Source organism: Capra hircus, chromosome 5 (assembly GCF_001704415.2).
Source record: "Capra hircus breed San Clemente chromosome 5, ASM170441v1, whole genome shotgun sequence".
Taxonomy (NCBI): domain Eukaryota; kingdom Metazoa; phylum Chordata; class Mammalia; order Artiodactyla; family Bovidae; genus Capra; species Capra hircus.
In genome coordinates, this window is record NC_030812.1 from 27,229,356 (window position 1) to 27,243,002 (window position 13,647).

At 48.4% G+C, this 13,647-nt stretch overlaps 1 protein-coding gene across 1 annotated transcript; it reads left to right on the forward strand.

Moving 5' to 3' along the window:
* Nucleotides 1,084-9,302, forward strand: KRT84 (keratin 84). The gene is made up of 9 exons (XM_018047725.1): nt 1,084-1,663; nt 2,885-3,093; nt 3,699-3,759; nt 4,217-4,312; nt 5,234-5,398; nt 5,516-5,641; nt 6,144-6,364; nt 6,788-6,819; nt 8,159-9,302. Exons 1-9 carry the CDS (start codon nt 1,142-1,144, stop codon nt 8,506-8,508), a joined length of 1,782 nt encoding a protein of 593 aa, XP_017903214.1. The 5' UTR covers nt 1,084-1,141; the 3' UTR covers nt 8,509-9,302.

Sequence of the window (13,647 nt, forward strand, 5' to 3'; positions counted from 1 at the left end):
GGATGGCTCTAGGCAAAAGCTCATATTCCCCTCCAATGTATTGATAGAATCCCAAGTAAGCATCCAATCAAGCACAAGTTCCCCCAGACAGAGATAAGCAGGACAAATCATGCCACTTTCTAGAACAGAAAAGGTCAACATTTGTCTCTCCATCTATAATGCAAGGAAGCTACATAGGTAAGACTGCAGATATCCCTAATGTGTATTTTAGAGGTTCAAAATCATGTGGTTAACTTTCCACATAGATACATGGCCAAATCATTGGCATGTTTTGGCCTCAAATTATGTCACAAAACTGTTGGTTGGTAGAAGTCTTCAAGAAAATCTCTCCACGCCAGCAGGAATACAGAGACCACCTGTTTTATCTCTATACCCTTGGCACCAAGCACATTACCTGAGATAGAGTATCTGGTAATTCCTGAATGAATGAATGAATGTCCTTTGAGAGTCTCAAATCAGACATGTATTACATTAACCCAAATGAGCTTCACTGATGATTCAATTCTTATGTGAACAGTCAAATCAGATTACAGAGGATAGACGAAACACTGCAAAAGGTTTTTGGACTGTTTAATCCATCTACAGGGATGCAGTAAATTGTATTCTCACCATATCATTTCTTTCTTGGAGCTATGAAGACCCTGCCCCTCTTCTATACACTCATCTATTTAGGGATTATCTGTGTAGCTGCATTCCTTGCAAGCCTCTTGCTGGAGTTGTTACCATTCTAACTTTCTGGTGGTTAGCCACACTTGCAATGGAAAGTCTATTGGATTTAAGACCAAAGAAAATTAATGTCCCCATAATGGCAATTATGGTGGACCTGCGGGAAAAATAGGACAATAATGTTTATGTGTTTATGTGTTTTTAATGTTTATAGGTTTGATGTTATGGCCCTGATTCTGAGGGGAATAGGTGTGTCTGAGATTAGTTCACTGTGAAGGTTACAGGCATGGAGAGTTTCTGCTAACTACCCAAGCTCATAAATGCTTCCAAGTGGCTTTTTTCACTTTTATGGGACCAATCCTCAGATCCCCACACACATAAAAGGGGTGAGAGGGATCCACTAGTCCCAGAGGACTCCCAGCCCCAGCTCTCCCCGCTCTGCAGTCGCCACTCTGCTCTTGCCCAGGACACCATCATGTCTTGCCGCTCCTACAGAGTCAGCTCTGGTCGCTGTGTGGGCAACTTCAGCTCTTGCTCAGCAGTGACCCCTCAGAACCTGAACCGCTTCCGGGTCAGCTCTGTCTCCTGCAGGAGTGGGCCCAGCTTCCGGGGTCTTAGCAGCTTTGGCAGTCGGAGCGTCACCAGCTTTGGATCGTGCTCACCCCGGATAGCAGCTGTGTGCCCTCGACCCACCTACTATGGAGTTGGCTTCGGTGATGGGAGTGGTGCTGGTCTAGGGTTTGGGGCTGGCAGTTGTGTTGGCCTGGGGTTTAGGGCCAGAAGTGGTCTCGGCTATGGCTTCTGTAGCCCTGGCTTTGGCTACCGAGTTGGAGGAATTGGAGGACCAGCAGCCCCATCCATCACAGCAGTGACTGTTAACCAGAGCCTGCTGACCCCGCTCAACCTGGAGATTGACCCCAATGCCCAGAGAGTGAAGAGGGATGAAAAGGAGCAAATCAAGACCCTCAACAACAAATTTGCCTCCTTCATCGACAAGGTACTTGAGATAGCTCAGCCTCTGGGTCTGGGATGATGAGAGCTAAATGCACTGGGGTGTACTTTCACTCAGGAAGAACTGATCTAGACCCAGGACACAGATCTTGACCCCACATCCTTTGGGATCAACCAAAGGCATGCAGTATGATTTCTGGGTCGCTCTTCTGCAGAGCAAGGGTGAGCCTGAGGAAGCACTATATGGAGGGAGAGATTGACAGTGGTGGTGGAATATCCAGCCACTGACTGGATGCCTAAAGGGATCTGAACAACCTAGTCATTTAGAAATATCTTCCAAACAGGTTAGAAACATGAACACCTCCACCAGGTGTTGGCTAGGACAGGTTTAAAAGATTTTGTCCTTTGATATCCTCATGCTCTCTTTGAAGTTTTCATGGTTTCTGAGGATGAGTGGCCACACCTGTTCAGGCTTAAAGAAATGGAGAATAGAGTTGAGTAATTTGTACAAAATTTATACAAAACAAGGAATTCATATCCCTCCCCGCAAGGGGGATATCCAGATTCAGCCAAGTCACCTAGATTGAGGGAAACAGTAGGGAATGATCACTGGTGGTCACTGATTTTCGGGTTGATGAGAGGAACAAAGAGATGGAACTGACATCCCAGAAGCGGGGATTCATGTCTCCATGAAGTGGGGATTCTCTGATTGTGCCTGAGACTGTAAACTCACCTCTGTGAGCTTCATTTCATGTGAAATGAGGGGTTGGAGCAAATGGTCTCTACATTCTCCTCCAGCTCGGTAAGTCTCAGTTGATGGAATATCTGGGGTGATGAGTATGACCTACGACCTGAGAGTTCCCACCTCCTAAAGCCGCATCCCAGCCCAAACGTACTTGACTCTGTTCTTCATTCCCTGCCAGAGATAACTGACATTGGTTTTCAGATGTAGGCCAACTCGGCTCAGGTAGAATCGCTTTCTGCATTCCCGGTGAGTTGGCCCTCCCCTCTCTCAGAGTGTTAAAGGGGAAATGGTTGAAGATTTTGGTTTCAAAGCTTCTGTTTGTAGCTCAGCCTGGCTGAGTGTGAGGAAGAGTCCCAGACCTGCTCTGCCAGATTCTTCTGAGTTAGAACGACTGAAAGTCAAACAAAAAAGGGAACAGTGGTCACCACGAGGTTGTCACCTCTGACCATCTGAGCAACTAGTCCACACACGGGTGATCATATTGAACACTCAATTGCCATGTATTTGCCTCTGTGGATTTAGGTGCGGTTCCTAGAACAGCAGAATAAGCTCCTAGAGACGAAGTGGAGCTTCCTCCAAGAGCAGAAATGTGCCAAGAGCAACCTGGAGCCCCTCTTCGAGAACTACATCACCAACCTACGCAGGCAGCTGGATGTAGTGAGCAGTGATCGGGCCCGGTTGGAGGCTGAGAGGAACAACATGCAGGATGTCCTTGAGGGTTTCAAGAAGAAGTGAGTGGCATCTGGACCATATGGACCAAGGACGGGCATAGGGCTGGTCCCCCAGTGCAGCAGCCAAGCTCAGATGGGAGCCCCTGGAAGGATCAGAGTTGAATGCTGGTTTCAATTCCCAGCCTGGAGACAGGGGCAGGGCAGTGATATGTACAGGAGGGTGAGGCCCCCTGCAGGTCCTGAGGAATAGAGACCTGGGATTGGGCATAATCTGTCCCTAATCCTGCCTGGGCACATGGGTGAGTTGACCGCAGAAAAAAGGAAACCCTTGGTTCTGTAAACAATGCCCAGGTCCAGCCACAAGCAGGATGCTACTTCCTCTAAGGTCAAGTGCAGTGACCCTAAGGCATTTCCAGCAGAGAACCACAGCCAAGCTTCAGATTTTCAAGCCCTGCACCCAATTTGAGAAAGGAAAAGGGATTTGGAGAAACCAAGGGTCTAAAAGGTCCTAAAGATGGGGCAGAGTGGAGAACATGAGGATGGCAAGAGGGAGCCAGGCTCCTGGCTGGGGCAAGAGAGGTCATAAAAGGTGATAGCTGGTGAGCTGGGAGTAATCAGCTCTCAGTTCAGGGAGAGAACGCATCCTCTTCATCTTTATCACTCAGGTATGAAGAGGAAGTGGGTCTTCGGGCCAGTGCTGAGAATGAGTTCGTGGCTCTGAAGAAGGTAAGGAGAACAACAGGCCCAGGCAGACTTCCCCTCCAGACATGCAAATGTTTTCCACATCCCAGCACGCTGCCCGGGCAGCACTGTGAATACTCACACACAGTGGACCCCCTAAGGTCACAACTGCTTCCCTTCGAAGTTCTGATTTGGTCTCCAATGACTTAGGGTCTTCATGAGAGGAGAGGTTTGAAGAGATGACATTTTAGGAGTCTTGGATTATCCAGATTCTTCTTGCCTCTAAATGAGCATCGAGAAAGGTCCAGCATCCCTGGGGGTTTTACGTTGTCCAAGGGAGAACAAGAGTCATTAAGCTGTATTTCCACCCCACGACTCTCCCACCTGTCCCACTTGGCCTGCCCCTGTGGAGATTGGTCTGATCTTCCCACCCATCTGCCAAGGTGGGGAGGCCAAACAGTACACAGATAATGAGCATTTTATTCTTCTCTCTTTGATGCAGGATGTGGATACAGCGTTCTTAAGCAAGGCCGATCTAGAGGCCAATGTGGACACCCTAACTCAGGAAATCGACTTCCTGAAAATGCTGTACACGGCGGTAAGGGCTCATCCCCTCAGAGCCATCCAAGGAGATCACTGTGTGGCCTGGACTCCCTGGGGGATTCACTGGACTAGTGTATTTGCTAATATTTGGTATCATGCATCTTTCTTCCCGTCAAATCTATATTCCCTTAATGCTGATAAACAGACAAGTGGAGAAGGTAAGGGGAGCCTGACTCAGGTCTATGAGTCAACTCCTTGTTGGCCAATCTACTGATGGCCAGGAAAGTTTTGGGTCTAGGCATGTCACTTCCTATCTTCTGATGAGAAGAGTCTGGAAAACTGACTTGCTGGGAGATGTAACATGTGTTACCTAATTAGTCAAATGAACTAGCTATCTTTTGCTTCATAAGGTCTTTTTGGTCTGGGATAGATCTAATTTCAGAACTGAATGTCTGGCTCTGAGTAGAAAGGCTGAAGGAATCTCCCTTTGGGGCCATAGCCTTGCAGACCAGTTCTCAGCCCTCTCCCATCCCCACTGCCAAGTCTCTTAAGGACCTGAGGTATAGGAACTCCTGGATCATCATTCTAAAATGTTGTCAGCTCTCAGTGATCCACGACTGGCACCGTCACTGTGTGGCTAAACCAAAGAAAAGTTTAAGCTTTATCATGGTTCTTACTCCCCTCCACAAATCCCTAGGCCTCCCCCAGTTTTACTAGTCACTTAAACAAGTTAGGGTGTTGAAGGGATGTCTCCTAGTATACGACAAGGGTTTAAAGTCAAGCTGAAGCAGTTTGGAGTCACCTCCTCTTCTTTGCCCTCAGTTTGCATGATCTGCTCTGTTGCTTTGCCCTGAAGAAATAAGCAATGCTCTGTCTCCTGACTCCGAGTCCTGGGGACCCTGGGACAAAGCCCCGGCCACTGATGGGACCCACTGATGGGAGTCAGTCCATCTGTCTCACTTATCGTCCAACACAGGAAATCCAGTTACTACAGTCACACATCTCAGAGACATCAGTCATTGTGAAGATGGACAACAGCCGGGACCTGAATGTTGACGGGATCATCGCCGATATCAAAGCCCAGTATGAAGAAATCGCCAGACGCAGTCGGGCTGATGCAGAGGCCTGGTACCAGACCAAGGTGGGCAGGAGGGTGCTGGGGAAGGGGTGCAGGCAGCCCTGGGATGACAAAGATGACAAAGTGGGTTGTGATCTTGACCCAATCTTCTAATCATCCCTTTCTTCCACCAACCCCTAGTATGAGGAGATGCGAGTGACAGCTGGCCAGCACTGTGACAACCTGCGCAACACTCGGGATGAGATCAATGAGCTGAACCGGCTGATCCAGAGGCTGAAGGCAGAAATTGAGCATGCCAAGGCTCAGGTGGGCAAAGGAAAAAGAAAGCCCCCTAAGGAAGACAGGCAGAGCCCCAAGCTTTGGGGAGCCCAAGGTGGATAATGTGGGAGAGGCAACTGGGACCCAGAAACAGAGGGATGGGAAGAATTAGTCCAGGAAGACTTCCTGGAGGAGGAAAATGTGGAAGGAAAGAAGAGACTCTCTTAATCTCCGAAAATATAGAAGGAAAGCTCTTGGGCTCACTTAAAGGGGCAAGCAAGGCAAAAAGAATGGCTTTATTCTCTGGACCCCCTGGGTCTTAAAAGCAACAGAAATCAGTAAGTGCAAAATCAGTGAGGATGAAAATGGAAGAAAAGCAATGTTCCACTCCCTGGCGACATCAAACGACAGGATGACAAGCCCCTCCATGGGCTCCATTCCTGGCTTGGAACCAGGCTGTGTCCCCACAGACAGGGGGCAGTGTTTCTAGCCCAACCTGAGGATCCCCTAGTCCCTGCCAGAGCTCATCTGCAAACTGCCCTCCCCACAGCGCTGCAAGCTGGAGGCCGCCGTGGCTGAGGCTGAGCAGCAGGGAGAAGCTGCCCTCAATGATGCCAAATGCAAGCTGGCAGAGCTGGAGGGTGCGCTGCAGCAAGCCAAGCAGGATATGGCGCGGCAGCTGAAGGAGTACCAGGAGCTCATGAATGTCAAGCTGGCCCTGGACATCGAGATCGCTACCTACAGGCGCCTGCTCGAAGGCGAGGAGATCCGGTGAGTGCTCTCAGTGCAGCAATTGGAGGTCAGACTTCTGGCTTCTAGAAAGTCTAAGTGGGGGAAGGAACCAGGAACAATTTTTCCTACAAACCTCGTTGGATTGCCCTTGGCAGGGGTTTAGAAGATGGCTCTATTTCTTGTGCCTCTAAGTGCAAGCTTGTAGACAGACTGCATCAAATCATAGAGAGCTCTGCTTGACTGGTTAGCTTGTTTAAAAAAAGAAAAAGAAGACATTCTCTCAAATATTTTGCTTCAATAGTTTTGGAGGGTTTAGGGACATTAAGTTTTGAAAACTCCCCGGATGCTTATGCAGACATGGGTGAGAACCACTGTCCACACAGCCAAAAAAGCCCTTGCATAGCAGGGAGGTTTTCGGAGAACAACATGGTTGTGAACTGACTTGTTTCTTTCTCTTTTCAGGATCTGTGAAGGTGTTGGACCAGTAGACATAGGTAAGACCCTTCAGTCTCTTCTTCTTCATACGTGTCTCTCCTAGGACCCTTCAAATTTCCTTTGAACTCAAGCCCACATTGAGGTCAAGAGCCCATGGCTGGACTGGCCATGACAGCCAGGGGAGCAGGGATCATCCGGCCCTTGGACTGAGAACATCCTTAGCTGACCTGGGTCTTAAGGCGTCCCCAGAGCCTGCCTCCCCAGAGCTAAGCAATCAGTCACAAAGGTTTGCAGAACCTGCTAGGTGGGAGAGGGCTCAAGAAGTCAGCCTTTTTGCCAACAGTGACCTTGTCCTTCAAGGGCAAAGACCAAGGAAGGAATGGAAAGGCTTGTGCCAGGAAGTTCCCTCCTCTGCTGATGCCAGGGAATGGGACAAGGCTGAATGCAAGTCCCCTTGCAGCTGCTGCCAAAGCACTGGTTGTGCCCAAAGTACACAGGACCTGTGCTGGACACTGCAGGGAGGGACACAAAGAAGACAAGACCCAGACCCAGCGCTCCAGATTTATAATATTCTTGAGATGAGTCCTATCCACTGTCAACCTAATGCTCAAAGCCCCAGGGGGAGAAGGGCCTGGGCAACTCCCTTTTACTCAAAAAGAAAAAAATACGTGACTTGCCAGCAGTCACAAAGATAGTCAGGGGCACAGCTGGAATTCAAACCAAGACTTCTGATCCAAGAGTGCAAATATACACAGCTGTATATGCTAAACTGGATGGGTCACTGATGGCAGGAAGGATTCTGGTGAGAGGAGAAGGCAGAAAGGGGGGCCCTCCACCAATGGGGGTTGAGTTAAGTAAGCTTAATCAGACTAGAGACCTGGGTCATGGAGGTGTGTCCAGTGGAGACTAGAGGGCTAGAGAGCACAGCCATTTAGTGCGTCAGGAGGAACTGAAAACGGGCCCTCTTTAGGGGTGGGCAATGTGGGGATTGCCAAGTGGCAAGATGTAACTGGAAGAAGCCCTGTGGCTTTATTGTGGAGGCGACTGGAAAATTCAGCTCACCAGCACCCTCACACAACCCAACCAGACTTTGGCCGTATATAAATAACAGTGGACTTAGCTGTATGCCAACACCTGGGAAACTGGCTGAACTCTTTCATTTTAGTCCAGACGTTTCATTTTAGTCACTTTAGTGACTCCACTAAAGTCAAAGTCCATTTGGACTTCAGTGAAGTCACAACCTTTGAGTCACCCAGGCAAAAGGACGGAAAAGTGGGTATTGACTACGTAGATAGCAGGAATCCCTGGGACCCAGGCCACTTCTGCCTGTCCTCTCCCCTCCCGCAAAGGGAGCGTGGAGGGTGAGGCAGCCTCGCTGAGGGTTTCTTCCTCCTGCAGCGGTGAGTAGCTCCCAGGGTGGCCTGGTGTGTGGGCCCGAGTCCCTGTTCAGCAGCTCCAGCCTCTGCCGTGGCGGGGTCACCGTCTCCGGAATCAGCAGCAGCAGCAACATCCGGTCCAGCGGCTTCTGCAGCTCCAGCGTGGGCGGGGCCCGGGTCGTGGGCGGCGGGGACCTGCTGGGCGTCGGCTGCCGAGGGGGCTCGGTGCTGGTGGGCGAAGCCTGCGCTCCCAGCGTCCCCTGCCCGCTGCCCACTGAGGGCGGCTTCAGCAGCTGCAGCGGCGGCCGCAGCAGCCGCAGCTCCACCGTCCGCTTCGTGTCCACCACCACCTCCCACCGGACCAAGTGCTGAGAGCAAGCGCTGGCCAGCCACCGCTCTCAGAAGAACCATCTCCACGCCTTCTGCTTCTGTCCCCAAGGTGCCCTGAGTCAGGCTGGAGGGCGCTCTAGGTACCCCTCCTGCCGGGAAGCCACAGGCTGCTCTGTCTGGTGTCTGTCCTTTGGGAGAACTTTTTTTACATCTCCTAGTCGCTCCATCCACAGGCCCCAAAGGACTGGCTTTCTCCCTGACTCCCAGTTTCCTAACTTTGGGTCACTCCTCACCACCCAGACCAACAGCCTAAAGAAAGTACAAAAACCAATATGTTGGGGGAGAAATGGACCAGTTCAATGCCAGAAAGGATGTGCCTCGGCACCATCACCATCCCAACTTTGGATAACTTCAAGAATGGAGAGCTGGCTGTCCACAGAGCAGGGGTCCTCAGCCCACCAGCCTCTGCTTACCTCTCCTAACTTTCCCTGGCAGAAGGTTCTTTCCTCCTCTTTCTAACCCAGAAGGAGCCACGATCTTCAGTGGCCCAAGGGATCCCTGAGTCCCCAGAGATGGTTCTTCTCCAAGTGGCATCGGTCCTGGCTGCTTCTCTTCCTGGGGTGTTGGTTTAACCCCGGCATGCAAGTCCACGAGGTGGATGGGTGCTGGTGGAGAGGCGGGCCCTGCAACACTCCATGCCCCTGCTGGTGGTGTGAGGGAAGTCCAGCCTTCCACTGCAAGAGGGTTTATGTCTGAAAGCTCCAAGGAGGCCTGGGCTGGGGTGGGTGCCTGTTTGTACTGCTCTTTGTGTTGCTGGAATTTCAATAAACTTGCAAGCTAACATGTCTAGGACTCTGGCCTCTCTTTACCAGTCATGCTGGGGGTGGGGGATCTTGCCTCCTAGATTCCACAAGCTCATTCCCCTGGGGACTTGCTAAGAGGCTGTGTCCTGGGACAGAGGACGTACTAAGAAAAGAGCCCTCAGGCCCCTCCCTGGAGGGGCACATAGTTCAGCAAGGGAGATGAGACATACCGCAAAAGCTCTGAAAAAGAATGCCAAGCAGCCCACTTCTCTCCATGTGTTGCCCTCCACCCTCCTCCCACCAAGGCAAACCCTTCCATTTGTTCCCTAGGTCCCACCCCATCCCCAGTTCCTCTGGGATCATTGTAGGGGCCAAGAGACCCAGCCATGTTGTTAGAGAGTTGAAACTTTCAATCCACCCTCCCTGACCTCCAGGAAAGGGAGCGGGGTTGGAGGTTGAATCAATCAATCATGATTTATGTAATGAAGCCTCCATAAAAACTCCAAAAGGACTGGGGGTTCCAAGAGTTTCCAGGTTGATGAACATGTGGAGATATGGGGGGGTGGGCGGTGTGTGCCTGGTGAGAACATGGAAGCCCCCAGACCCTTTCCCCACACCTTGCCCTATGCATCTCTCCCATCTGACTCTTCTTGAGTTTTATCCTTCCATAATAAACTGGCAATCTATTAAGTAAAATGTTTCTCTGAGCTCTGTGAGCCACTCTAGCAAAGTAATCAAACCCAAGGAGAGGTTTTGAAACTTTCAATCTATAGCCAGTTGGTCAGAAGTCTGGGCGATAACCTGGGTTTGCAACTAGCATCTAAAGCGGAATTGGGGTGGGCAGTCTTGTAGGACTGAACCCTTGACCTGTGGAATCTGATGCTGTCTCCAGGTAGATGTGTCAGAATTGAGTTGAATTGTGGGACACCCAGCTGCTTATTGGTACAAGAAACCCCATGTGCATGTGTGTGTGTGTACACACGTGCACACACATTGGAACTGTGACTAGAACTCTTAGTGTGTGTCTTGTGCAACAGCAGAGGATCCCACACCATAGTAAGTCCCCACACTTGGTTTAATGACTATTCTCATCATCATTAAATTCTTAATAGTTTTAACAAGGGGTTCTGCATTTTTATTTTACATTAAGCCCCATAAACTGTATAGCCAGTCCTACCCGAATAGCTATATTTCTACTAAGGGAACTGAATGTGCAGTTTAAAATCTTCCTACAAAGAAAACTTCAGCCCCAAATACCTTCACTGGTGCATTTTACCAAACATTTAAGGAAAAATTCAGAGTCTTCCAGAAAACATAAGAGGAGGGAAATTTTCCCAATTCCTTTCATGAGACCAGCATTACCCTAATACCAAAATCAGCCAAAGACATAATAAGAAAAAAAAAAAACTACAAATCAATACATGTTATGAAACTTCATGTAAAAAATAAAATATTAGTAAATTGAATACAGCAACAAAGAAAAGGATAACACATCATGACAAGTAGAGTTTATCCTAAGAATGTAAGGCTGGTTCAACTTTCAAAAGCCTAATGTAATTAATGTAATTTATGATACCAACAGACTGAAAAGTGGGACTTCCCTGGCGCTCTAGTGATTAGGGATCCATCTGCCAGTGCAGGGGATGTGGCTTCGAGCCTTGGCCCAGGAACCAGGACCCCACATGCCACAGGGCAACCAAGCCCATGAGCTGCAACTACTGAAGCCCGCACACGAGAGAGCATGCTCTGCAACAAGAGAAACCCCCGAAACGAGAAGCCCGCACGCTGCTGCTAGACAGTAGCCCACGTCCGCCGCAGCTAGAGAAAGCCTGCACAGCAGCAAAGACCCCGCGCAGCAAAAAGAAAACAGACTGAAAAGGAAGAAACACAGCAACAAAGACCCCGTGCAGCCAAGAAAAAAACAGACTGAAAAGAAGAACCATGATTACCCTAATAGACACACAAAAAAATTTGACAAAATTCAACATCTAGTCGCAATTAAAAAAAAAAATAACAGTAAACTAGGAATAGATGAGGACTTCAGTAATCTAAATAGCATCTACTAAATTAATTCATCAACAAAGTAACATCCCATAGCTAACAATTTACTTAGTGGTGAAAGTCTGAATGATGTCTTCCCTAAGACTGGGAAAAGATAAGGGTATCTGCTCACATCATATTTAGTCAGTATGACACAAGCTGGCCTAGCCAATGAACTAAGGCAAGAAGAAGAAATAAAAGTCATATAAAAAAGGGGGGGGGGAGTCAAATGGGTTGGGTAGGAAGAAATAAAACTCTTTCTATTTTTGGAAGACATTATTTTCTGCGTAGAGAATTCCAAGGAATTTCTCTTTTTTAAAAACCTGCTAGAACTAATAAGTGAGTTTAGTAAGATTAAGGGATGTGAGCTCAATATACAAAAACTAATTGCATTTCTATAGTCTAGCAAAAACAGAAACATTTTAAGTACCACTTATAATAGCACCCAAACAGAGAAATACCTAAGCATAAAGCTTTAAAAAGGATCAATATGCTAAAACCTACAAAACAATAATGAAAGAAATCAGAAGACAAGTAAATGGAGCTATATCCTATGTTCCTGAATCATAAGACTCAATATTGTTAAGACATTGATTCTCCCACAAAGATGACACAAGGTTCAATCAAACTTGTGAACTCTGGTTTGTGCAAACCCCAGTTCAGATCCCAGGTTCTCTACTTAATAGCTGTGTGGCCAAAAGTAATAACAGGCAAGAATGATACTTAATATAGATTGAATTGAGCAGGGTTTCTAGTGTGTTTTGTGTTTTAACTTACTTGATTCTTTCAACAATCTTATCCAGTAGGCACCTTAATAACTGCACTTTAGACAAAATCAAGGCCCAGTGGTCAAAGCAAAGGCATTCTGAGTGCAGAACCCACACTCATCACCACCATGCTGTTCAATCTGTCGTTTATTCTGTCTCTTGCCTCATCTATAAAATAGGAAAATAGCTTCTATATCAAAAAGTTGTCGTGGAGATTACACACAATGGCATAACTACAGTGCTTAGCACATAGCCTGGTACATGGTGGTGCACAATAAATGGTTGCTATTGTTTTGATGGTGATGGTGGTGGTAGGTCTAGTTTTACTGCTAATGGAGAAGAGCTGTGTTCAGCAGCTCAGTCACCCCATTACCAAACACGGGTGGATGCCCAAGGGTCAGCAGATTGTTGCCAGTGTTTGCACGCAAAGCCCTCAGCCCTGAGCTGCAGGCAGGCGTGCCGCTCCCCAGCCTTTCCTGCTCCTGCAACCTGGACTGGGCTTCTGCCTGGCTACCTGTGGGGTGTTGCTGCCCTCTGCTGGCTACCAACTTCCCTGGCGGCACTGCACAGGGCCTTTTCAAAGCATTCCCAGGGCAGAGTATTGTGGAGAGAGAGAAGGAAGCCTTCTTTTTCTCCTTTTTGTTATTAATTTCCTCACACTTATTTTTTAAATTAAAGCATAGTTGGTTTACAATATCGTCTTGGTTTCAGGTATGCTGCTGCTGCTGCTGCTAAGTCGCTTCAGTCGTGTCCGACTCTGCGCGACCACATAGACAGCAGCCTACAAGGCTCCTCTGTCCCTAGGATTCTCCAGGCAAGAACACTGGAGTGGGTTGCCATTTCCTTCTCCAATGGTCTCAGGTATACGGCACAGCAATTTGTGTATGTGTGTGTGTGTGTGTGTATGTATGTATATACATACATATATATGGCTTCCCAGGCAGCTCAGTTGGTAAAGAATCTGCCTGCAATACAGGACACCTGGATTCAATTCCTGGGTCAGGAAAATCCTCTGGAGAAGGGAATGGACACCCACTCCAGTATTCTTGCCTGCAGAATTCCATGGACAGAAGAGCCTGGTAGGCTACAAGTCTATGGGGCTGCAGAGTCAGACACAACTAAGCGTTCACACACACACACACACCACATAATATAGATAGACAGATAGGTAGATTCTTTTTCAGAGTCTTTTTCCTTATCAATTCAGTTCAGTTCAGTCGGTCAGTCATGTCTAACTCCTTGCAACCCCATGGACTGCAGCACACCAGGCTTCCCTGTCCATCACCAACTCCCAGAGCTTGCTCAAACTCATGCTCATCAAGTCAGTGATGCCATCTATCTCATCCTCCGTCATCCTCTTCTCCTCTTGCTTTCAATCCTCCCCAGCATCAGGGTCTTCTCCAATGAGTCAGTTTTTCACATCAGGTAGACAGAGTGTTGGAGCTTCAGCTTCAGCATCAGTCCTTCCACTGGATATTCAGTATTGATTTCCTTTAGGATGGATTGGTTTGATTTCCTTGAAGTTCGGGGACTCTCAAGAGTCTGTCTTCTCCAACACCAAAGTTCAAAAG